This window comes from Letharia lupina, assembly GCF_014066315.1.
Source record: "Letharia lupina isolate WasteWater1 chromosome Unknown contig_11, whole genome shotgun sequence".
In the NCBI taxonomy this organism is placed as follows: domain Eukaryota; kingdom Fungi; phylum Ascomycota; class Lecanoromycetes; order Lecanorales; family Parmeliaceae; genus Letharia; species Letharia lupina.
Window position 1 is genome coordinate 1,217,720 of NW_023502980.1, and position 22,617 is coordinate 1,240,336.

Here is a 22,617-nt window from a genome sequence, read left to right on the forward strand (position 1 = left end):
ACCGATGGAGTAGAATCCATTTGACTTGCAAAATAACTTGCTCCCACCCCTTGTATTCATGGTATCTTAGGAGATTGTAGCAAAAGTCATGCATGAAGGGAATATCAATTCTCAATAGGACAGATAAAATATATGAAACAGGGAATTCCTTGCTGGTATAACAACGACCTTTAGGGAAAGTCTGACATTGTCATTATGAGAGGGCATTGCGCCTGAACCGTACGGCTCTTACAAATTCTCCCTTGCAGGTAAAGTGACGGTTCTTAGGGGAGATTTGTGAGATTTGTCACTATTTTCTGGCACTGGGCCTGAACACCACGACTTCTACAAGTTCTCCATTGCAGATAAAATAACAGTTCCTAAGGAAAAGTGGGTGAAAATTGTCACTATATTCTGGCACTGCGCCTGAACTCTATGACTTCTACAAGTTTTCTCGTACACAATATATGACAATTCCTAAGGAGAAGTTCGTGAAATTTGTCACTCTTGTCTGGCAATTGTTGGACTTCTACAATTATGTTAGGAGTTTCCGCCCTCTGTGCATAACTTTTGCTACATACTCTTACCTTTATCACATTAGCAATTAGTTTCCTTCGTTTTTTAAATCAAACTTCAATCTATTCAGGGCTACCAGGGCCGCTACATTGTGCCTAACCTGAAGCTTGAGACTCGCGCAAATTTCTGTCTTTTTGTTTTCGGGACTGTATCTTATAAACAGGTGTATCCTTCTGGCTTTGGCTTTTATGCTTTTCGACATGACTTCTTTAGGGGATTGTGCTTTACTTCGACCGCCAGAGACGCATCTGATCCATTGCCGTAAGAATTTCCTAAAACAGGCCAAGGGATGTGAGCAATTTGAGAGGTGAAAATCATCTTTCACTCTTCGAAGCTATTTCTTCGGCCCCAAATTTTTGGCTGGCGCTTTAGGAATGCTCCAACGGATCCCAGATAGCCTTCGTGGCGGAGGAAGTACGCTTCCTTTTCGCCGTTCGACCAGAACCTGATGGCATATGATAAGGTGTTTATGGTTTGCCGATGTCCACGGATGAAAGAGCCTCCGAAATAAATGTGCTCAAGCTTATGCTTTTCGCTTTGCAGGTACGCAATTTGGCCGATGTTGTTACTAACGGCGTATAACAAACTTCTACTGATGTCTTCTGGGGCGAATGCCCGGTCTGGATCAGAACTTCCACTCGCTGGTTGAGGATCACCGTTCGACAATCCATTTCCATCTTCGGCATCGTCCTCACCTTGCCTCTTCATCTTGAAGACTTTGCCGAAGCTGCTGGCAATGGTACTGGTCTTCAACCCAATTTTGCTGTAGTCCGTGCCGTATATGTCACCAACAAGCATATCGACTGTTGTATTGTCGCCTCGGTCAGCCATGGCTAGCATACCGTCGAACGTCCTTGCTCCGGTAAGCAGAGACAGAAGACCCCACAGAGTGCCTCCGCCGAGTGAGGTGCCACCAATGCGCTCGAATTGTTTCGGCCCTGAGACCTTTACCATTGAGACGCCTGACCCAATGTTGACCAGGAGGTATGGATAGATATTGGCACGTGGTTCCTCGAAGTGCATTGGATCCAGATCCGCATAGGTGAAGACTTCGCGTGGGATCTCAGTGATGAAGAAATCAAGGCCCATGATTAAGCACTCCATCTCGTCTTCGCGAAGCACTTCTACCCCCAACACATTCTTCATCTCGTCGTAAAACTTGTACGCTCCTCCACCAGTTGCCACAATGCATAGCTCTCCAGGCTGAGACCCATTCAGAGGTTGCTGCTTAGCCTTCAGTTCCTGCACGACTTTAAAGCACTGATCGATTCTATCGGTCTCAAATTTGAGAAAGTTGAGTCTGCCTCCCAGCTGAAAAAGTCGTTGGGGTCAGCATTCCCTCATCAGGATAGTCGTTGGACGAAATAAATGGAGACGATTGCTTTAAACAGTGGCTAGCAGCTCAAAGTTCCACGCAATCAATCAATCAATTGTAACTGTCCGAAACGTACACACCTCCTTGAAATCCGGTTCACGCGAAAAGTAGACGAGCTTGGCAAGAGACCCGCCTATATCAAGTGCAACATGGCTAACTACACCCGTATGATTGGGTAGGCGGATGCATCTGGTGTCATGCTGCGCTCCGTCATCTGGCTGATTGCCCGTAATAGAAGCCACTTCATCCGCAATGAAAGCCCCTTGCACGTTGATTTTAACGGAACCTGGAGAGAGGATAGTCTCATCGAGTACAGAATTCCTTCGCTCTTGGAGGGTTGGACGGCGGCTGTCTGACATGGCTGACGTCCTGAGGATAAACAAGTCAACCTCGGAAGCGTGAGATTTTGACGTCTGCAGGGTTGTAATGAGTCATCAAGACTTTAAGAAAACAGAAGAGGGCCCATTCTGACTCGGCTTATTCCCTGGTCAGGCCGATAGTCCCGAGGGCCAGGAAGCGCGTCATATATGCCGAATAATCATGTAATGCTGCACCAAGTACCGTGCTTAGAAAGAGGATACACAGCACGCGCACAATGCATTAATGATGCCCGTGTGTCGCGTGATTCCTTTTCTTTAATGGACATACAACGCAGCATAAGGTACAGTAGTCACTTAGCTTCCGGCTACACTAAAGTACCTTACCGTACTTACCTTATCTCCGAGTCCGCTAAATACGCGCATTGCAGCAGGAATAGCTGAATGGCCGTCGTGACGTCATCGGAAATGCAGAGTTGGAGGATAAAGTAAAGTACATGAACTAGGGGACTCTCGGTGAGCATTAATATTAGCATGACTGCCGAAAAGCCGATGTGCAAATATGAAAGAGTCCCTTCAAACATGCCTTGTTATATGAATACCTACTCCCTCCCCCCGCGCCTTATTGACTTGCCTACCAAAAACAACTTATCCTATATCTACCTTTTCTTTTTTCATTGGATTGTTCCCTAACCAATACATATAAATCAGTCTCTCATACTTCCAAAACCCGGTTGGCCGAGGGATATGCCAGAATTGAAACTTAGCCGTTCTGCACCAACGCCCAGCTCAGAACCCAGAGCTCAAATCCGCCGTGGCCGGTCCAACACAGCCAATCGTCCCCATCTACAGCACGTCTTTTCTGCGCAGCACCTCGATGATGTCTCAAACTACCACGGTGGCGACCACGACTCAAAACTTGAGGACGAAGATGACCAGACCGAATACTCTGATGAGCTTGAGCAAGTGAGGAACGAAGACTTTGACGAAGCCGCTAGAAATGGCGAAGATGAGGGGGCCGAGGTTCGAATGGGCGTTCTCGACACGCGAGACCTCGAGGCAAACCTGGAGAAGAAACAAAGTACGAGATCGATCAAGGATCCCAATTTGGTACGAGTGGTTGACTGTATCCTCTGCAATATGGCAGTATGATTGACTGGCTTTCTAGGTATCGTGGGATGGCCCCGAAGACCCTGAAAATCCCAAGAATTGGACTTTTGGGCGTAAATGGGCTGCGACGCTTATTGTATCATGCTTCACCCTCATCTCCCCTGTCTCGTCGTCAATGGTGGCACCTGCTCTCACATCAATATCCAAAGAATTTGGCATAACGAACGAGGTGGAGTCGCAGCTCGTGTTGTCTGTCTTCGTCCTAGCATATGCGATCGGGCCTCTATTTTTGGGTCCGCTTTCCGAAATATACGGCCGCGTACCGGTCCTTCAAATTGCGAACTTGGTATATCTGATCTTCAATATTGCATGTGGGGCCAGCAGAAACAAGGGGGAGATGATCGCGTTCCGATTTCTTGCTGGTCTTGGAGGGTCTGCGCCATTGGCGGTACGTCTGCTTGGGGTCGAGATATGCGGCTGTCGTAGGAGCTTGCTGACTCTCTACAGCTTGGTGGTGGCGTCCTCAGCGATTGTTGGCGAGCGGAAGAAAGAGGTCGTGCGATCAGCATCTACAGTCTTGCTCCCCTTCTTGGGCCAGCCATTGGTCCCATAGCAGGTGGCTTCATTACCCAGAACACAACGTGGAGATGGGCTTTTTGGGCCACGTCGATTGCCGATGGGGTCATCCAGATTATGGGGCTCTTCTTCCTCAAGGAAACATATCCACCCACCCTACTTCTCGCGAAAGCGAAAAAGCTTCGAAAAGATACCGGCAATGCAGCTCTTCATACGGAGTTTGAGCATCCTGAACGGACGCTTGCCAACACCATGAAGCGCAGCCTGATCCGCCCATTCAAGCTTTTGGGTACGCAACCAATAGTTCAAGCCCTCGCGATTTATATGGCATATCTTTACGGCCTCATGTATCTCGTTTTGTCCACATTTCCAGGTCTGTGGGAAAACCAGTACCACGAGTCCATTGGCATTGGTGGCCTGAACTACATCTCTCTGGGCGTCGGCTTCTTCCTTGGAACTCAAATCTGCGCTCCAGTAAATGATCGTATCTACCGTCGACTGAAGGCAAAGAATGACAATGTTGGCCGCCCGGAGTTTCGCACGCCTCTAATGATTCCAGGTAGCCTACTCGTTCCCTCTGGCCTCTTTATATACGGCTGGTGTTCACAGTACCACACACATTGGATAGGACCGAATATCGGCGCTGCCCTCTTTGCGGCAGGTGTTATCATCGGCTTCCAATGCATTCAGACATATCTTGTCGACTCCTATACGCGTTTCGCAGCTTCGGCTATCGCGGCGGCGACGGTACTCAGAAGCCTTGCAGGTTTCGGTTTCCCATTGTTTGCTCCTTATATGTACAATGCCTTAAATTATGGCTGGGGAAACAGTCTGTTAGGATTCATCGCTCTTGGATTGGGCATACCAGCACCATTTCTGTTGTGGTTTTTCGGGGAAAAGTTGAGAGAGAGGAGTCCTTTTGCTGCTGGCGGTGATTAGGTGTATTGGCAGAGAGAGGCCTTGGTAGTCTTGGTTGCGGTGAATGCAGTGCATATAGATGGAGTTTCGTGTACATGTATCTAGATACAACAGACATCGAGATCCCTACCAAATTGACAACTTTTAATCTCATCAATGACAAAATTTTGTTAGATGTCCAGGAACGAGCAAAATCAGTCTGACAATAGAACCAGTACCTATTTATTCGAGAATCTAATGAGGATCTTTCAGCCGCATGCTCAGGGTCCAATGCTTCGGGAGTACTTGGACCTTTATGTCTTTATGACATGAGCGTCGTTCTCTCACCGCGCCTGATCTGCTCACGTACCAGAGTCCACCGATCTACCTCCATCACACCACATCTTACATCCCAGTCTACTACCAGTCGCCTCCCCTCCAAGCCCCAAAGCTGTTTCAGTAAGCTCCCACAGCATCAATACCTTGTCAAACGCAGCGTGAGCACCATGGCGGCCGACATCCCCAAAGCAGTGTACAAGCAGCTTGGCAAGAGCGGTCTGAGAGTCTCTGTGCCGATTCTTGGTGCTATGAGCATTGGAGACAAGAGATGGCAGCAATGGGTCACGGAAGAGGATGAAGCGCTACCTTTACTGAAGGCTGCTTACGACCGAGGCTTGAATACGTGGGACACAGCCAATGTGTACAGCAATGGCGCGTCTGAAGAGATCATCGGCAAGGCAATCAAGAAATACAACATCCCTCGCCATAAACTGGTCATTTGCACGAAGTTGTGTGGTACTGTTCGTGAAGGAAATAGCCCAGAGGTGATGGCTCTCAAGGATATCGACAACACGGTCGATTATGTCAACCAGCGAGGACTGTCACGACAGGGAATCTTAGCTGCTGTCAATGCCTCTCTCGCGCGTTTAGACACATCCTACATCGATCTCTTACAAATACACCGCTTCGATAAGACCGTCCCGGTCGAAGAGACTATGAAAGCACTGCACGACCTTGTCGAAAGTGGGAAAGTGCATTACATAGGGGCAAGCTCCATGTGGGCGTATCAATTCGCAACGATGCAATTCGTGGCCGAGAAGAATGGATGGACGAAGTTCGTGTCGATGCAGAACGCCTATAACTTACTCTACCGAGAGGAGGAGAGAGAGATGAATAAGTTCTGCTTGGAGACAGGCGTTGGATTGATACCATGGGGACCGCTGTCTCAAGGTCAGCTCGCTCGCCCATTTCATGTCAACGGCAGCACCACTCGCTCTTCTGGCAAGCCAGCGCTGCCAGAAGCAGACATCTCAATTATCTCCCGAGTAGAGGAGCTTGCCAAAAAGAAAGATTGGAAGATGGGTCATGTAGCGTTGGCGTGGCTCAATTACAAAGGCATCTGTAGTCCTATTTGTGGATTCAGCAGTGTGGCGAGGTTGGATGAAGCGTTGGAGGCTAGGGGAAAGGAATTGACCGCGGAAGAGGTGACGCATCTGGAAGAACCATATACCCCCAAAAATGTCTTCGGCCATGGCTAGCAAGGAATGAATATTTGGCGGTATGGAGTTGCGTATCAAAGTCATTTCTAGCAAGGCCACTTCAGCACTGGCGTGAATAGCAGAGTTGCCTATCGAAAACAGTATGCCGAGTTCCTAAACCCGGACTCATGCAATACCAAGGGGATCAAATATCATCTTTCCAAGAACCAAGCCTTATCCCTCACGCCATCGCCGTTTCCACTACCGTTGAGCTGTTTCTCTGGCCCTCTCTTCGGTTTACGCCGAAAAGCAAGGTTTCGCCATGGCTACAATCGCTGGGTCGAGCTTGCTCTTGCCGATTTTTAACCCTTCCATCTCGCGATTTTCTTCGACCAGGCAGTCATTGATGTTCTACTCCAAGAAGACTTCTAGCCCGCTCGCATGTTCTGCCCTAGATACCTCCACCCTTGCTCTAGTCTCACTTTGGTGACGATGGCCTCGGAAAAATTAAGATGCACGAGAATTCTCGTTTGAACAACAGCATGTGAGTAGATCGTGCCACCATACTTATAATCTCTTCCAAGGTTAACTATGAATCGTGGGCTTAGATGCATAGGGAAGGAGCGATGGCTGGGAATTACCTATCGACTCTAGCCTGATCCCAGGAGGCATCCCGTCTCATTGCGTTGAGCACCATAGATATTATCATAGAATATCTTACTCATTCATCTCTTTCCCGAGGCCTCCCGTTATGGATAACCAGAAGCTAGTAGCAATATGCAGACACGACTTACGATTGGAAGAAGATTACGACATTGCTCGACTAATCAGAGAGGTCAAAATAGTACAAGAGGATTCGAGCGACACCTATGCCAGGCTCACTAGAAAGCACAGAATCAAGGCTCGGGAGATATTGTCCGGGTATATGTTAGCTTGGGAATACGTGGAAGACCTGGACGGCTCAGGTTATGGCCAACGCTTCTGGCTGTGCGTATTTTCGGAATCCATATCTCCTCTTCTGAACCAAACCTTGAATCTCGAGACACGCCTTGGCAGTGTTCACTCTCTAGAGTTTCTCAAGGCTCGTTAAACCCCCCCAAACAAGCAAGACTGACCCTGAATCATAATCCAGAGGGAAGTTGTCTCGTCCCGATGCTCTTATCTGGCCTGAGGATAAGAAGAAGTGGTGTGCAATGACAAGCTTTCAGCTCAACATACTGATATATGCTAGGATCCTCGCGGGCGTCGAGAAGATGTTCAACGACTTGCAGGACTATGCAATAATTGACCGGCAGAAGAGGAAATCACGGCCAACACCAGAGATTGATAAAAAAGCGGTAAGTATACGTCGATGAGCAAAATTCCCACATCTGACACCTAGTGCCTGGAGTCTAGGATGCCGGAAATGACCCACCTCCACCAGGTGCACAATCAACATTTGGACCACCAACAAAACATGGTAGTAGAAGGGATAAGCAACCCAAGACTGATGTCACCCTGGTACCATACAACGTGGCTCCTATTGCCCAAGATGCAAAGCCCGGCGAACGAGCCGCCAGCCAGAAGGAGGAGCCAAAGAAAGCAGCCAGCGAGGAGTCCTACGACGTGGATCCCAATACGCGACCAGAAGGAGCCGTCACCGACGAGTCTGGCGAAGAGACACCATCCAGGAAGAGAGCATTAACGCCTCCGTACATCCCAGAAAAGGGTCTTCACCAGACATGGCCAGCTTTCGGGTTCAAGATCGTCAGTAAGGAAGGAGCTCGGGCTTTAAGAAACCGGGCTGTAAAGATCGACGACTCCGAAGAATCAACGTCTAAGACTACTCCCATGACGCCCCGTAGATCCAAGGGCTCGAGGGTGAAGGCGAACCGGAAGCAGGATTCAGCAGAGAAGAACTCCAGCACTGTATCTGCAGAGAGAAGCGAAGAGGAACATATCGATATCGAGGAGCCGAAAAAAACTGGGAAGGGCCGCCTCCCCAGCTTACCAAATTCGCTTTTGACTCGTCGTCAAGCCGCATCGGCGAAAGCAGCTGGCAATGGCAGCCCGAGATCAGAAGATGATTGAGCAAACGGCGAAGCCAGCCTCTCAGCAACCCCGAGTAGCGATGGCCCAGTTGTTCAAAGGTCTCCAAAATCCCTCAGCTAACACCACTAATTTGCAAATGAGAGAGTGAGAAGGGCCCAGAGAGCGTACATCGAGTGGCGCTGCCCGGACGTTATGAAAGAAAACGGTGGACATGGAGGACTAAGAAGTAGGCTTGTGAGTGGTCAAGCAGTCAGCAATGGAATATTGCGTAATGAAAGATTCACTAGATCAAAGGACCCAATGCACTTGTGATCGTGAACTTGCCGGCCGGGTCCCAATTCGTGCCATGTCCGAGACAGTAATTCTTGCACAGCGCAGCAGACGTAGCTACGAATGCTTCCCCTGAGTCCGACAACTCGGCTAATGGCTGCTGCAGGTTCATAGCTGAATGATGGAAGATTAGAAGTGAAATCCTTATAGACACATTAGCAACATCAGCACGAAAGCTAGCCTCCTCGTATAACGTTTCTTCACTATATGCTTCAGGCTTCGATCCGTAGATTGCGCACCATCATCAAGAGGGACCAAACGCATGAAATCGGAGGCCTTCTCCGGACAGACGATTCAATCATCGAGGTTCGAATAGAAGTTCTTCATTGCTCCTGAGCGTACGTAGCTACGGCCGCTGCATAGCAAGATCATCCTTCGTTCTGCCCCTGCTTCTTCACAAAATCCTTCCCTTCTGCCCTCCCCCTCAAATCAATCACCCTACGCTGGATTCGTAGTCGTCCCCCTCGCTCCCTTTGGTGCACCAGTCTGGAACCCATTCTTGAACTTGCGCGGCACCTCCTTCATCGAGCGCATGCGGCCGGTACCGGTGGTCTTTCTTCGCTTGGCTTTCATGCCCCAGTTGTCTGTGGAATACGAGTTAGATATCGGTGCGCAATAGCGGCTGGAGAGGAAGGTAGTAGGTGGGAGTGGATGAAGAGTGAGTGAGATTATTCCGAGGAGATTTCAAGGATGGAGAGAGCGTACATTGGCGGATCTTAGCAGCAGGATAGCCGCATGACGAGCACGTGTGCTTCTGGATGTGAAGAGAGCGGCGACCTGGGACAGATGCGATTAGCAAGGCGTTCGATCCATAAGAGGGCCTCGCAGTTGACGGATGTTTGGGCCTGGGAAGCCAATTTTGCTATGACCAAGGCAGGGGAGATGGACTGAGCTTACCGCAGCGTCTGCACAAAGTGTGAGTCTTGTTATGGCGTTTACCAAAGGACGAGGTACCCTTCGCTATTTGGAGGTCAGTTGCGACCCTTTTTGGCTTGTCCCGGGCTTCTCGAACGCACTCATCTTGGGCTAGGTTGTCTGTTGTACTATATCAGCCATAGAGTGATGGTCGATTGTGAAACGATATACATACCCTCGCGCTGTCAATGTGGTGGTTGTATGGGCGGTCGTGACTGGTAAATTTGAAAGATTGACGTGCGAAAATCTGCCAAGACCTCGCTTGATTGTCATTAGCGCCCGCGATTTAGTCGTACCGGCGCCCGCAGATTACGGACTTACAGAGTCTGTCCCTCGGTCTTCAATTACTTTACTCTTCTCGTTGTCATTTCTTTATCAGATAGACAGCGGTGGAGCTGAATGATGGCAAGTGACTCTGTATTAGCACGAGTTTATATTCATTCATGGATTCTTTCCTTCGACCAAGGCTCCGCTAATGCAATCTACCCAGTCTTCATCCGGCTTCCAGTACCGGACTCGAGACGCTTAAGCACCCCTCTCAAACACCTTCACTCCGCCATCCGAGCCTACATAGTACAGGCATTCCCTCTCCTCTACATCTCCCTCATCTCTCGACTCCTCGGCTCCTTTGCTAATCCTTAGGACACCACTGACATCCTTCGCCACGCCTGTATCGAGTCCCCTCACGCTCAAGATCGATCTCGCCTGATGCGCTAAGCTCATCACGAAAGCTGCGTGAGATATTTCGAGAGGGGTAGTGGGCGATTGAGAAAGGGGCATGTCGGCAGCTGTGGCAATAATAGTGGAGTAGACGTGCTATTTCTCGACACCTCCGTTGAGCGAGTGCATGGAGCCTGTAGATGGAGAAAAGGCGTACCTCTCTAAGTTCACCAATCATATCCAGCATCCCCAGCACCTCCCACCCTGTAGCCGCAAGCAAGAAGTCTAAGCCGTCTAGGATCAGTATAACGTTGCCTCCGCCGGTTGGAGTCTTCTTGCTTCCAATAGCTTTCATGATCGCTTTCTTCACATCGGCTAACCCTCCAGCACCCATGCCTAATCCATTACTCAGAGCATCAATGAGATGCACTCTCTGGAAATCGATGCCCTAAGAGCGTAGGTGCCGATTAGCTCTGGTCCTTTTCGTGCATTCTTCTACCACGTAGATACCACGTAGATACCGAGATAGAGGATGTGCTCACCAGCTTCCGTCCGCTCTCCCTCCACCATGCCCAATCCCTGAGCCAGCTCACCAGCACTATCCTTTGGTCGAAAGGATCACCCTGAGTACCGTGGCAATCATGGCCAGTGCCGTAGCCCTTGCTCTTCAATGTGGCACATACGAACCGCAAGACCAGCCAATTTGTTGTGGCGCCGAGGGTCGAGGTGAGAAGCGTGAGAGAGGTGCAAGGTTGGGCGGAGAGATTGGGAGATAGCAAAGGGGGAATCAGTGGCTGCGATGGCATCTAGGGCGGCTCAGCGGACGATGAAAGGCGTGCACGAGTCATTATTTTTGGGTACGATCGGGAAATATCGGGGTTTGTTTTTGTTGGCAAGAGAGGGACAAATTCGGCTACATTGAATCGTTAATCAGAGCATCATGTTAATCTACGGTGTACAACCATCACATTTCTACGCAACTAGAGTCATTCGAATGATTTAACGGGTTCTTGATTTTTGAAGTCTTTCTTGGAAAAACACTCGATGCGTTAAGCAGCTAGGAAAGTAATGCGTGAAACGTAATGGTCCGTTCGTAACGGATGTGTCTTCATTCTGGATTGCGATTGGAAGCGTTGTGCTCCTCGGTAGGCTTGATGACATGAAACAAACAGGTCGTAAAGCTATCCTCCACAGAAGATGATCGATGTTACGATATCGAGACCTTGATTCAAGCCGACCATCGTACTGTTACACGTCAGTGTGTGTACCCAAAAGATAGTGAAAAATGGGGCACATACCCTGAAAATGCACCCCTCCTCAATTCATTCTCTCTCTCACGATCCCGGTACCGCGTCATCTTCGGCAATCGTTGCCAACTGGTCAAGCAAGTTACCTTTGGTATCAATAGACACAATCACTTCGTCTGACTCAGCGTCGCTGTCACTGGAATAGCCCACCTCATTGTTAGCTTCGTGATTGTTCTCCTCCTCTTTCATGGTTCTCTCCTTTTCCTCATCCCTTTCCACCTCATCGCTAAGGTCGACCGTTGACAGCTGACTTGTCTTAACTGCCTGCTCTTCTGCTCTGCCAAAGAACACATCCTCAAGAGCTTTTTTCTTCTCTTTGTGGAAAGATTTCAACTTCCGGTCTTCTGGCTCGTCCGAGGGAGCGGACAGACCCATCATCAGATCAGTCAACAGTCGTAGATTGGATCCTTCAGGTATGGTGCAATCAGACTCGATACTGAGATCCTTGTCATCCCCCAAGATTCCTCCAAAAAACGCCTCGTTGAGCGCAGCAGTCTGCTCCTCTCCGGCTAGCCGTGCTACTTCTATCCTCCCTTGACTGTCCAAGGGTCTTTCTGATCCACGGAGATGGCTAACTGACCTAGCCGTAGACTTGAAGTTGCCCTCCACTGATGCTTCAGGATTGTAATAATGGTCATCATGAAACTTCCGAGCCAGAAGCTCCGGTGAGCTCGAAGACGAAAAATCAATCAAGCCCTCGTTCGCCGAAGAGCCGTGTTCCACGCTCGAGCCCATTGATGAGTTGAATGACTTAGCGCTAATTGAACTAGAGGGTATATATTCCGCCGCGGTAGGCCTGTCACGTTCGTAAGACTCTCTGGACCTTCCGAAGAGCTCAAGCAATACTCCAGGATGTGTAGTGTCCTCTGAGGTCTCCAAATAGTCGCTCGAATCTAACATACTAGGACCAACACGACTCGGCTTTGGTTGAGGTGCCTTGATCTCATCCGGTGGGACTGCGGCCTTCGAGCCGATTTCTCCTCGCACGGAAATTGGACCCTCGGCCTCAGAAGTATTGCTCTTTGCAATCTTGCCAAGGACGTCCTGGAACAGCCATGGAAAACTCATCAAAGGCATGGCAGATGCAGTCATCTCTCGTAGGGGTCTCGATTGGCCGCCAACGAGCTGAACGCGATGGCATTCTTCGACAGCTGCGGTCACTTCTCCGGCCGTGACTTCATACATGGCTGCAGCGAATGGACCGATATGCTTGTAGTCTTTTCCTCCGGCACGCTCATGGCATATAAGTCGAAACTGGTCTTTGAGTGCCATGGAGATCTCTCCAATCTGCTCATGGTATTTAAAGGCATTGTTTGTACTCGAGTGCTGCAACACGAAGGTTGACCAGACCTCAAACTCGGTTTTGATCTCCTGCTGCGCCATGATGCGACGCATGTGCGCATCGTACTCGTCTTTGATCTCACGCGCACTCTGGAGGATGTTCTCATCGAGTCTGTATGCTCGTAAGATTCGCGGGTCGAAAGGCGCAGTGAACGCAGGAACAAAATCTATGCGTTCAACTTGATCGTAAAGTTGTCCCAGCACCTTTTTCGATGTGTAGATCTGATGCTGTTTTTTGCCGACCTTCTCCATAAAATGAGGCCATTTCAGAGGCTCTAGGTCGCGGGTCAACTGAGCTGGTTGACCAGTCTTGACGTAATCCACAGCCATAGAATGAAGATTGGCAAGCTCCAGGCCTAATCGATAGTCAGCAATGTAGAAGATAGATACACTCGCAAAACATACATCTCGCTTCCTTCACGCCTTCTTCCAAATAGTCGGCATTTGCGGTATGGGCATGCGCTATTCGCGCCAAGGTATCATTTTTCATGTAAGTCACAAAAAAGGTCGTCAGATCGTCGATCCCAATGTTCTCGTTGGGCTGTTCCATAGGAGGTCGAGAATAGTCCATGGCCTCATGGTTCCACTCACTAGGCAACAAGTCCTGGTCCCAAATGACGAGGAAATCGTCTCCATCTAGATCGCCCCCAGAACACATTCCCGCAACATCTCTGTCACCCGTTTGAGGCAGAACTACTACGTCTTTCAGATGGTGAAGCTGTGGAACGTCCACACCGCAGACAACTCGAACATCTCCTGGATGGAGAGAAGGGTTCCGAGCGAGCAGCATTGGTCCGAGCATGACTTCAGGTCTTCCGTCAGAGTTTTTGGAGATTTGAGCAAAAACCTGTGGTACATGTCTGGCCTTTTCATCGTTGGAAGCGTCTGCTGAGAGTTTTGGACTATCGTTGAAGTGGCCTCGAAGAGTTGCCGTTTCGTCCACACAGCCCAAAAGGAGAGCGCCGGAACCGATCGTTATCCGCGCCTTCTCTTTCAGATATTTGATGGACCATGCTCGCCACAACTGTAACAGAGAAGTCACGAACGGTTCTCTCGTCTTCTGAAAACCGTCCAATACCATGCTCGCGACAGTCAGCGTCATTTGATTATGATCGATTTCTTTTTGCAAGATAGCCAATGCCATTGTCTCGTCAGTCATAGCCCGCTCGAGTCGTGACAACTGCGTTTGCAGCTTTCGAGCAAACACTTGATCCGGGACCCCCAAAGCAGATAGAATCAATATAAGTTGGCGATTCAGATTGGCGAAAACGTATTGAGACCATCGGATTATCTCCAAGTTCTCGTCCATCGCAGGGAATTTGTACTGGCTCTTGCGAATATGAATTTGCCTTCCAACAGAGTCCGGGGAAATGGCGAGCACGCCCTTACAGCCGCCAACACGAATCTGGAACACACTTGGCGGATCTTGGGAGTGTTGGAGTATACCCAATTCTGACGCCGCAAGATGAGCAAGGAATGGAGAAATTCTACCCACGCCGTCCGTGAAATTGTGTCCGTTGCGTCTGATGTCCGGGATCTCAACCATAGTAGCCCGTGCACCGTGTATTGCCCGTGTAGTCGAAAAGCATTGGCCAAGTCGAGAAGTATAGAGCGCCACGGTCTTGATCTCTCTGAACATTCCCATCCATTGTCGAATCTTCTCTGTAGTCAAATTTGGCAGGGGAGCGAAAAAGTATGCTCCATGTTCTCGAAATTGAGAATTGCCACAAGCTAGAAACTCGTATGTACGATCGCCAATTCTGATACCGTTGGTCAATACTCTCTTAACGCGGGTAAACACTTCGTTCATCGTATCCTTATGGGTTGGATGTATCTTGCCCTGTCCCGATAAGTTTCGTCCACTGCAGCGTTGAGAAAACGTACCTCTGTTTTCTCCTCCGTGAATCGGACACGAAGAAATCGGTCAGCGTATTGGGAATATTGGCGTATTACACGATTTGAAGTCTCCGCAACTGGCGTTAGGAAATGAACAGTCGTTGGTGTAACCGTTGCAGAACGGACATAGGCGCAGTAAGATGGAATTTTGGTTCTGGAAAGCGAAGCCTTGCCATTTATTGCCTGTAGCAACAACATCGGATCGTAGATACGATTCCCATGATTAGCAATGTACTCGAGAAGGTCCTGAGCTTGTTCGACGTTCATGTTCATGAGTGTCGTAATGAAGTGTTCGCTCAGATTGTGCTCGTTCAGAAATCCTTGTGAGAAGCAGACCTCGAGTTGATAGCGGGCTTCAAACGCCATCCGTGGCTTGTTGGCATGGATCATCTCCTCCAAGCCGGTTCCTTTGTTGCTTCGTTTCTTAAGTGGTAGGTCGATGAGCTTCCAGACTGGGGCGTCGCGTTTCGAAGTGATGTAGAAATTAGGGAAAGGTACAATCTCAATATTATAGTCGCGTAACGCTTCACGCATTTGGTCGAACTGTGGTAGACCATTCTCCGGACTATTGAAAACCAAATGATAGGTCGTCCAGCGTCCTTCCATAGGTCAGTCACGGGGTCTTGTGCAAAGGATTAATGCTTACCAAGGTCGATAATCGGATTTGTCTTCTTCCAAGTCAGGGAAGACTTCTTCAGATCATTGGGTACGTATACAAGATCAGTTTGACGATACCACGCATCGTTGTCGCCCCATGTCACTGCTTGATCATCGTGACTCTTCGAAGGATCCAGCTGCTTGAAATACTTTGGTGGTGTCTCCATGGAGATGAGAAGGATCAATTTGTGTCCTTGTCCCTCTATTCGGTGAATCACCTTCAACTGGGTGAAAGGAATCCGAAATTGGAAGAGCTCTGTCCTATCGTACTTGCCTCTTCGCATGTTTGGGTTGTTAGAAGTCGCTCGTGGGTCCACAATGTGCATCGGGAACTCGACCGAGATCTCCTTGTGGAACATATTCATGCAAAACTTAATCCCAGTCTCTCTAGTTGGCAGCACTCTACGCATGTTCATCATCGTTATCTGATCGAACATAGTGCCAAAATCCAAGGACTCAGCATACATGGTCTGAGAGATGTTAGTTGTCGTAGAATCACTGGAATACAAGCAGCATACCATGGTCTCCGGGTATTTGCTCTTCGACTGGACTGGAAGAACCGATTGTTGGCGAGTCTCGTTATATACCCTAACAGATATTGTACGACCCCCAGCAAGCTGTATCGAATACTTTCCACGCTTCCAGAAAGCCTTGGCTGGTGGTGGACTACCACCTCGTCAGTTATTGCGATGGCGCGGACATGAACGATATGTGGAAGCGTACCTGAACTTCACTTTGGCTCCGCCATCTCGATGGCCTTTCGCATTTTGGTAAAGCCGAATGTGCGCAATGTGGCCTTCATGCCTGAAAGCTGTCCATAGATCACGAGTTGTGGCGCTGTCTGGAAGGTCGCAGACCTTGATGAATATGTATTCCCCAAGAGCCCAATCATTCTGGATCCTATGGTCACGACGCGTCATCACGGATGAAAGGTGTGAGAAGTCATTCGGAAGTCGTGGCAGTGGATGCTGGACGATGCTATTGGGCCGACCGTGCGAGGATGATTGATTGTAGACACCATTGGTTATGGTGCTGAAGGGGGTTGGATTCTGGGCATACAGAGACTGTGATGGGAGCAGACCCACGGGCTGAGGTGTAGCTTTTTGATGTGCCGATGTCTGGAAAGTCGAGCTCGTGCTGCTGGAAGAGATTGAGACACCCAATCCATTGAGCAGAGGGGTAGATGGTTTGGTCGACATGTCGCTTGTCTGGTTTCCTGCTTCGAGGGCTTCGGATGCTGCTTTAGCTTCTTGCTGCTTGGCGGCTTTTTCTAGCAGGAATCTACGCCTCGCTGCTTTGATGCCTCGGTTGGCTCCACGTCTTCGTGGGCCGCCTGAAGATGAAGCTTCGAATGACTTCTTCACATTCTGTATATGCTGTGATGGAGGTAGATTTACTCTGGTGGGGTGGTGATCGAAGTAGCAAGAGGGGGAAGAGGTTGAATTGAGTGAGGAGGATTGTTGTTGTTGATCCGAGTCTGAATCCGTCATTGAGTCTTTAGCGTCTTTTCCTAGCGGCTTTCTCTGGTCTATGTCGGGAAGTCGCACTGCAGTGTTTTCATCCTCGGAGTCCGAGGAAACACAAGCTCGAGGTAGTGATAGTTCGACTGGGCCATCGATGTTACTTCTGCCACCAATCACCGAACCAATGCTGTTCATAGCTTCAGATAACGCCATATTGCCGCCCAGCACGTAGGTGTATCTGACTCTACAGCCCAAGATCAAGAGAGTGTCTGAAGCGACGATAGAGTTCTATGAGTAGAAAGCGATGAAGGAGGTTATAAAAAGAAGTGGTGAAGGCGGTTGCGAAGAGAAAGGCGGAGCAGCTGTTTTAGCTTGAAACGAGGGTAATGAAAACAGTATTGAAGGGCAAGAGTGATGTTAACGGCAAATGCCGTGCTTATCTCCGTATCCTCAATGACTGCCCTTGAACACCAATGCTCGCTTGAGGACCAGTGGCTCGATCTGTCGGTGTTGATGTGAAGAGGTGGAAGGAGTCTTTGAGGCGAATTGGGAATGGCAGAAGATCTGATCTTGATCTTGGTCAATGCAAGCAGAAACCTTTGATCATTGCAAGTACTCGATACGCATAAAGTCTAAACCGAATCAAGTCTAACAGTCTGGAGTCCTAGCAGTCCTGTGTGGCCTTTTCCACCAGAAGGCTTCGCATTGGAATTGCTGAGGAATCAGTGTAGTAGGCGGCGTGTGGGAAGGATGGTCAAATGGACGATGAGGGCAATAGAAATACATCAGGAAGCTCACCGCCAGGGATCAGAGATTCACTAGAGGAAGTGAAGGCTTGGAGGTCCCTTCTACCATGGTGTTGAGAGGTCTTCACAGTCTTCAGTCTTCACACTCCTGCCAGTCTTTACAGCCTTCACATTCATTCCTAGTCTTCAAAGGTAATTGAGAGCTTTACAGAATGAACAAATCTCTTCCACGGAGTGAGCGACTATGTCGTGGCAGGCTGGTTTGTTAGCAAATATGGTAGGAAAGGCAAACAAAGGATTCCTTCAATCACGGACATTTTTCTTAGGCGCAGGAACCCGCTATGCCACTCAAGACCCAATCGGAAACACTGGGCGACCCTCAAACACAGCCTTGGCAAGCACCAATCACAAAACCATTTGACACACCATCGAATGTGAAAGGTCAAAAGGCCATACAGAACCACTCCGTTATAAATGGATGCGGATCCGGTTTCAGCAATCTCATCAACAAGATGTGGAACGAGACCAAAGGTCAGTAGCACCGGCCGGTGGCTGCTGCACCCAGTGAATCCAAGTAGCGCACCTCAATGTTCGATGCAGTTCAGGTTCTAAGTGCTACATCATCGTATCAGAACTCCGTGGTCGTCTCATCGTATTCGTGTCTCGGCAGTTTGCTGCGCAGCGCAGGAATCTGTTCTTGTTCGGTGCTTGTGAAAATGTCCCCTCCGCCAAAGGACTCTTCCTCAGAGTCAAGATCCGGAGATACTTGGTCATTTTCTGTGGGTATTTCCCCAGCGCCGTCGGTTTTTGGGGTATAATGTTCTCGAGATTTTGGATTCTTTAATGCTAAAAGACCCGGACTCTGCGTTGATCCGAGGTCACCCAGTGGGACTCTACCAACTCTCATAACGCTGCGCTGGTGCTCTTTCGATGTAATAATAGACTTCGAAGTTTTCGTTGCACGGGTTGTCGGAGTCCTAGAGTCCTGGTGTCTCTTGATGCGCTTAGGTGCTCTGCTGGAAGCGCTGGAGTTGGGTGAATGCAGTGATTCGGCGGCTGTCAGATCTGGACTATTCGCACCAGACGAGGGTAGATCACGCTCGTCATGCCCTAGAGTCCTCAACTCTGCCCCATGAGATGATGTTTGGCGCTTGGTGGTTCCCATAAGGGACATAAGGCGACCGCTTAGCTCCTGAGCTTCTGCAAACTCTCTAGCCCGCTCCTGTCAAAAATTCCAGGATTAGCATTTCTTGTTTCAGACTTGGATGTCTGTACACTCCTGAGTCATGTCTCACGGCTCCAAATTAGGCGCCATGAGTGCAGTATAGATTCCAAAAATACATACCTCGCGCTCTTTGCGAAGTTTGCTAACCTTGCTCTGTAGGCCAGCGATCGTCGCCGCATTCTGCTCGCTGGCTGCTGCAGCCCTCCTGTGCGCCACCTCAAGCTCGCTTTGCCATTTGTCATTCGAAGATCGATTAGACTCGTCTAAGCGCTCAAATTCTGCGTCTTTGGCAGATACGTACGTCTCGTGCTGCAATCGCAGTTCGGATGTGTCAACTTCCACGTTACGAAGTTGAACCTGCAAGGCTGATATCAGTGACTCGTTCCGGTCAGATGCTTCGTTCACCGCAACAATAGTACTATTCAGCTCTTCAATGAGGGCCTCGTTGTTGCTGATCTTCGCGGTATTGCGGGCATCTTGTTCTTTTGTTTGATTCAATTCATGTTGAAGATCCTGGACACGGCGTTCCGAGGCGGAAATAGCATTGTTCAATGTTTCGATGTGTGTCTCCCTGTTGTTCAATTTCTCGGCATTCTTGGCATCCAGCTCTCTCATACGGTTTATTTCATATTCAAGGGAATTGACATGATTCTCAGTGCTGGCAAGCTTCAAGCATTGCTCCTCAAAAACCTCATCTTTTCCCGTCATCGTAGCTAGGCACGCGAGGTCTTGTTGCCTAGCGCTTTCGATGGCAGCTTGTGCTGCCCGTTCAGCTTCGATCTTGGCATGGTCGAACTCCTGATGGATATTGTCGAGACTTGTCCCTAAATCTTTCAATCGTCTCTCGGTCGCCTCAACCTGATTGGCGAGACAATCTCTTTCAGTCTCTAGGGCGCTGAGGGTTGATTGGCGGTTTCGTGCCTGAAATTCCAATCCAGCGTTCTTTCGCTCCGAGCTTTCCAGCCTTGCTTGAAGGTCACGAGAATTTGATTGTTCCTCCCGAAGAGGACGCTCACTTTCGTTACACCGAAGCTCAAGGTCCCTACAGATCTCACCGACCATTCTGATAACACCCTCATAACGACAATCTACGTCTCTTGACATTTCTCGTATAAGGCCGTCTCTCCAATTAAGGCTAACGGAGTCCACACGCGGCGTACTGACAGCCTCGAACAAGGATATCTTGGGCGTTGTGAGGTTCATCGATCTGCGTTGATTACACTCCACAGAGGCGGGCTGAGTAGAAGAATGAAAGAACTGTTTCTCAAGCAGCAACTCCATAATGGATGCATCGAAATTACCTCCACATTTTGATGCGTATAGTGCAGATTTCAGAAGCATAACCGCAAGACTTTGGTGGAGTCGTGCTTGGGCTTCACTGTAAGATATCGGGCAGACGTCTATGGTACTGTGGCCATGAACGAATCCCAAGCGCATGGTTCCTTGCACTTGAGAGGCGTATTGAAGGACCATGTCCGAGACCGCGTTGCTCGAAATGGACTGCAAGACTGCTTTGAGTAGCTTCGATGACGTGGAAATGCTTTCCGTAAAGACAGAGATCAACCGTAAGGCATTGTCAATTTTCGTCAATGACTCCCTGCATGGATGCCACTTATCACACGCCAACACCAATAGCGACTCCAGAAGTTCACGTATAGAGGCGTCTTCGAGTAAGACCTGCATCTACTTAGCCACAGCCTGCTTTTCTTGTGCTATGAATGGTCTTACGATGCACTGTCCGATCGCACTGGCAGATAGATTGTCCGTTTCGGATGCGAGAAGGTGTTTTTTGAGATTCGGAATGACTTCCGGAGGCAACGATTCCCCAGCAGACAGAACAACAAGGAAGTTCAGTGCCTAGGCAGATGTTAGTTCCTAAGAAACCGAGCACCTCCCTTTATACATACCTCGCATTGCACTCTCGCTTCGACCCCAGACGTAAGGATCTTCTCATACAACTTCTTGGTTTTCCTGGTGTTGGCAGCTAGCCAGGAGCTTTTCTCTTTCTTGTCAAAAGCATCCACAATCTCTCTTGAAAGCTTCAAACTTTCGACAATCTCTTGTGTACTCAATGGGCAGTGTCGAGAGAATGCTGTGATGGCTTTGAGGACTACCAAGTCAAGCGTTTTCGGGGCTCGTCTCGATGAGAAGAACTTTCGAGCGGGAAGAAATCTATCTGCAGATTCGGGTCGAACTTCGCCGCTCGGCGAGGATTGGATACTCGGCTGAGACTTCTCCATGCCACTTGACCTGGAAGCGATTTTTGCCAAAATGGCCAAACATAGTAGACTGGCCAGATGATTGTCCGAGTCAAGATTGGTCAGCACCTCAACCATTTGACTTTGAAAGCTGGAGAGAACATCGAAAGGCAAGATATCCAGATAGCTGGATTCTAGCCCTGATAGTAGCAGGTAGATTGGTCTGATAGTTTCAGGGGAAAGCGATTGGGTGGCCTTCTCCAGGCATTTCATGAGAAAGATAGGAACCTTCGAGGGAATTGGGAGTTCTGACGATGTAGAGAGCAAAGCAACGCAGGTGGCCGCATACTGTATTTCCGTCAGTACTCCGTTGGCGACACATAGGGTAATCTCGGTTGAGTACCTTATCGAAGCCTGAGTTCGAGTCTATGGCGTTTGTGGAAAGGGTCTCGAAAAGCATTGGCTTCTGCTGCAAGGCAGCGTTTCGGAAGGAAGGAATAGACGCTTGAAAAGATTAGTGAGCAAGTGGCATCTTACTGCTTTTCTGATCATACCTAAAACCGTCAAGACATCTATAGTGAAAGGCCATAGCTCAAGACCTTCTAAGACTACGACTTTATGATTTCGGAGTCAGCATTACTCTTTCGGGAGGAATGTGGAATCACGAGACAAGTCTGCCGACACACAGGACAGCGTGAATTGGGAAGAATTGCCTGGGAAATCATAACGTACTGGCCAAGTAGTCTTCAGGTTTTCAGAGTCAGTATCTCTTCATTGTATCTCGGAACACAAATTGGGGCACGGATTAGGAAGGGAGGTATTGCTCCGAAATGTAGACGTACCAATCTGACAAGGATTTCCTCGGGCCCACAGTTGCAGAATGCCAACATCAACAATTTGCAGAATGTCATGGAGCTTCTGCTTTCGGGCGTCAGCTTCTCTTATCATTTCACAATTGCGTAAAACGCTCGTAGGACAGAAAGAGGAACGAGAGATCCTTCCTTTCCCCCATCCTTGATCTTAGGTACCTTCAAGCTAGGAGTATACGGGCAATTCGTTATGCGATGCACTTCCACACGTAATTCTTCCATCATGCACGGATTGTCCATCTTCTGATGAACTGTGAAGGCCAAGACAATTCGTGTTCAAAGGTTGGAGGCCTTTTCTCCGGATTTCTTGCCCTGGTTGCCCATCGCAACGACGTTTGGGACGGGAGGCTAGCCCGGACGAATCCATCTCTTGAATCAAAAGCCTTGGGGGCCTGGCACGTCCCTTCGAAGTAGCTGTACTAGTGCACTGCTTTGCTTCCCTTGGACTATGGCTACTTAAGTTCAAAGGTTCGAGGATTGCAGGATCTCTTTAACACGGGGGCGATGAAAGCGGGAACTAGCCCTCTCTTGACTTGCTGCATCTGCCCTTCATTTAAATATTTTGTCTTCCACTGCTCCTATAAGATAACATGACAAACCAGAATACTGTCATCTACTCATGATGATAGACTAAGTTCATAGATGATAGCCCGAGGCCTTTTTTTCCCTGT

At 49.1% G+C, this 22,617-nt stretch overlaps 7 protein-coding genes across 7 annotated transcripts; 3 read left to right on the forward strand and 4 right to left on the reverse strand.

Annotated features, from left to right (window-relative positions):
• Positions 1-876: 876 nt before the first annotated feature.
• HO133_000939 (uncharacterized protein) lies at positions 877-2,289 on the reverse strand (the record flags this gene model as incomplete). The annotated part of the gene is made up of 2 exons (XM_037291872.1): positions 877-1,866; positions 2,011-2,289. The coding sequence occupies 2 exons, from the start codon at positions 2,287-2,289 to the stop codon at positions 877-879; spliced, it is 1,269 nt and encodes a 422-aa protein (XP_037152234.1).
• Positions 2,290-2,994: 705 nt separating this feature from the next.
• On the forward strand, positions 2,995-4,872 carry HO133_000940 (uncharacterized protein; the record flags this gene model as incomplete). The annotated part of the gene is made up of 3 exons (XM_037291873.1): positions 2,995-3,357; positions 3,416-3,805; positions 3,865-4,872. The coding sequence occupies 3 exons, from the start codon at positions 2,995-2,997 to the stop codon at positions 4,870-4,872; spliced, it is 1,761 nt and encodes a 586-aa protein (XP_037152235.1).
• Positions 4,873-5,336: 464 nt separating this feature from the next.
• HO133_000941 (uncharacterized protein) lies at positions 5,337-6,368 on the forward strand (the record flags this gene model as incomplete). The annotated part of the gene is made up of 1 exon (XM_037291874.1): positions 5,337-6,368. One exon carries the CDS (start codon positions 5,337-5,339, stop codon positions 6,366-6,368), a length of 1,032 nt encoding a protein of 343 aa, XP_037152236.1.
• A 691-nt stretch (positions 6,369-7,059) lies between these two features.
• On the forward strand, positions 7,060-8,378 carry HO133_000942 (uncharacterized protein; the record flags this gene model as incomplete). Its single annotated transcript, XM_037291875.1, has 3 exons — positions 7,060-7,379; positions 7,441-7,645; positions 7,704-8,378. 3 exons carry the CDS (start codon positions 7,060-7,062, stop codon positions 8,376-8,378), a joined length of 1,200 nt encoding a protein of 399 aa, XP_037152237.1.
• Positions 8,379-9,107: 729 nt separating this feature from the next.
• HO133_000943 (uncharacterized protein) lies at positions 9,108-17,121 on the reverse strand (the record flags this gene model as incomplete). Its single annotated transcript, XM_037291876.1, has 16 exons — positions 9,108-9,253; positions 9,375-9,446; positions 9,567-9,574; positions 9,624-9,629; positions 9,686-9,704; positions 9,760-9,766; positions 10,155-10,400; positions 10,462-10,692; positions 10,787-11,050; positions 11,483-11,489; positions 11,583-13,248; positions 13,298-14,732; positions 14,777-15,387; positions 15,435-15,915; positions 15,964-16,111; positions 16,169-17,121. 16 exons carry the CDS (start codon positions 17,119-17,121, stop codon positions 9,108-9,110), a joined length of 6,300 nt encoding a protein of 2,099 aa, XP_037152238.1.
• Positions 17,122-18,282: 1,161 nt separating this feature from the next.
• Positions 18,283-20,160, reverse strand: HO133_000944 (uncharacterized protein; the record flags this gene model as incomplete). Its single annotated transcript, XM_037291877.1, has 2 exons — positions 18,283-18,876; positions 19,000-20,160. 2 exons carry the CDS (start codon positions 20,158-20,160, stop codon positions 18,283-18,285), a joined length of 1,755 nt encoding a protein of 584 aa, XP_037152239.1.
• Positions 20,161-20,562: 402 nt separating this feature from the next.
• On the reverse strand, positions 20,563-22,025 carry HO133_000945 (uncharacterized protein; the record flags this gene model as incomplete). The annotated part of the gene is made up of 6 exons (XM_037291878.1): positions 20,563-20,736; positions 20,787-21,425; positions 21,481-21,581; positions 21,632-21,691; positions 21,810-21,821; positions 21,920-22,025. 6 exons carry the CDS (start codon positions 22,023-22,025, stop codon positions 20,563-20,565), a joined length of 1,092 nt encoding a protein of 363 aa, XP_037152240.1.
• Positions 22,026-22,617: the final 592 nt, after the last annotated feature.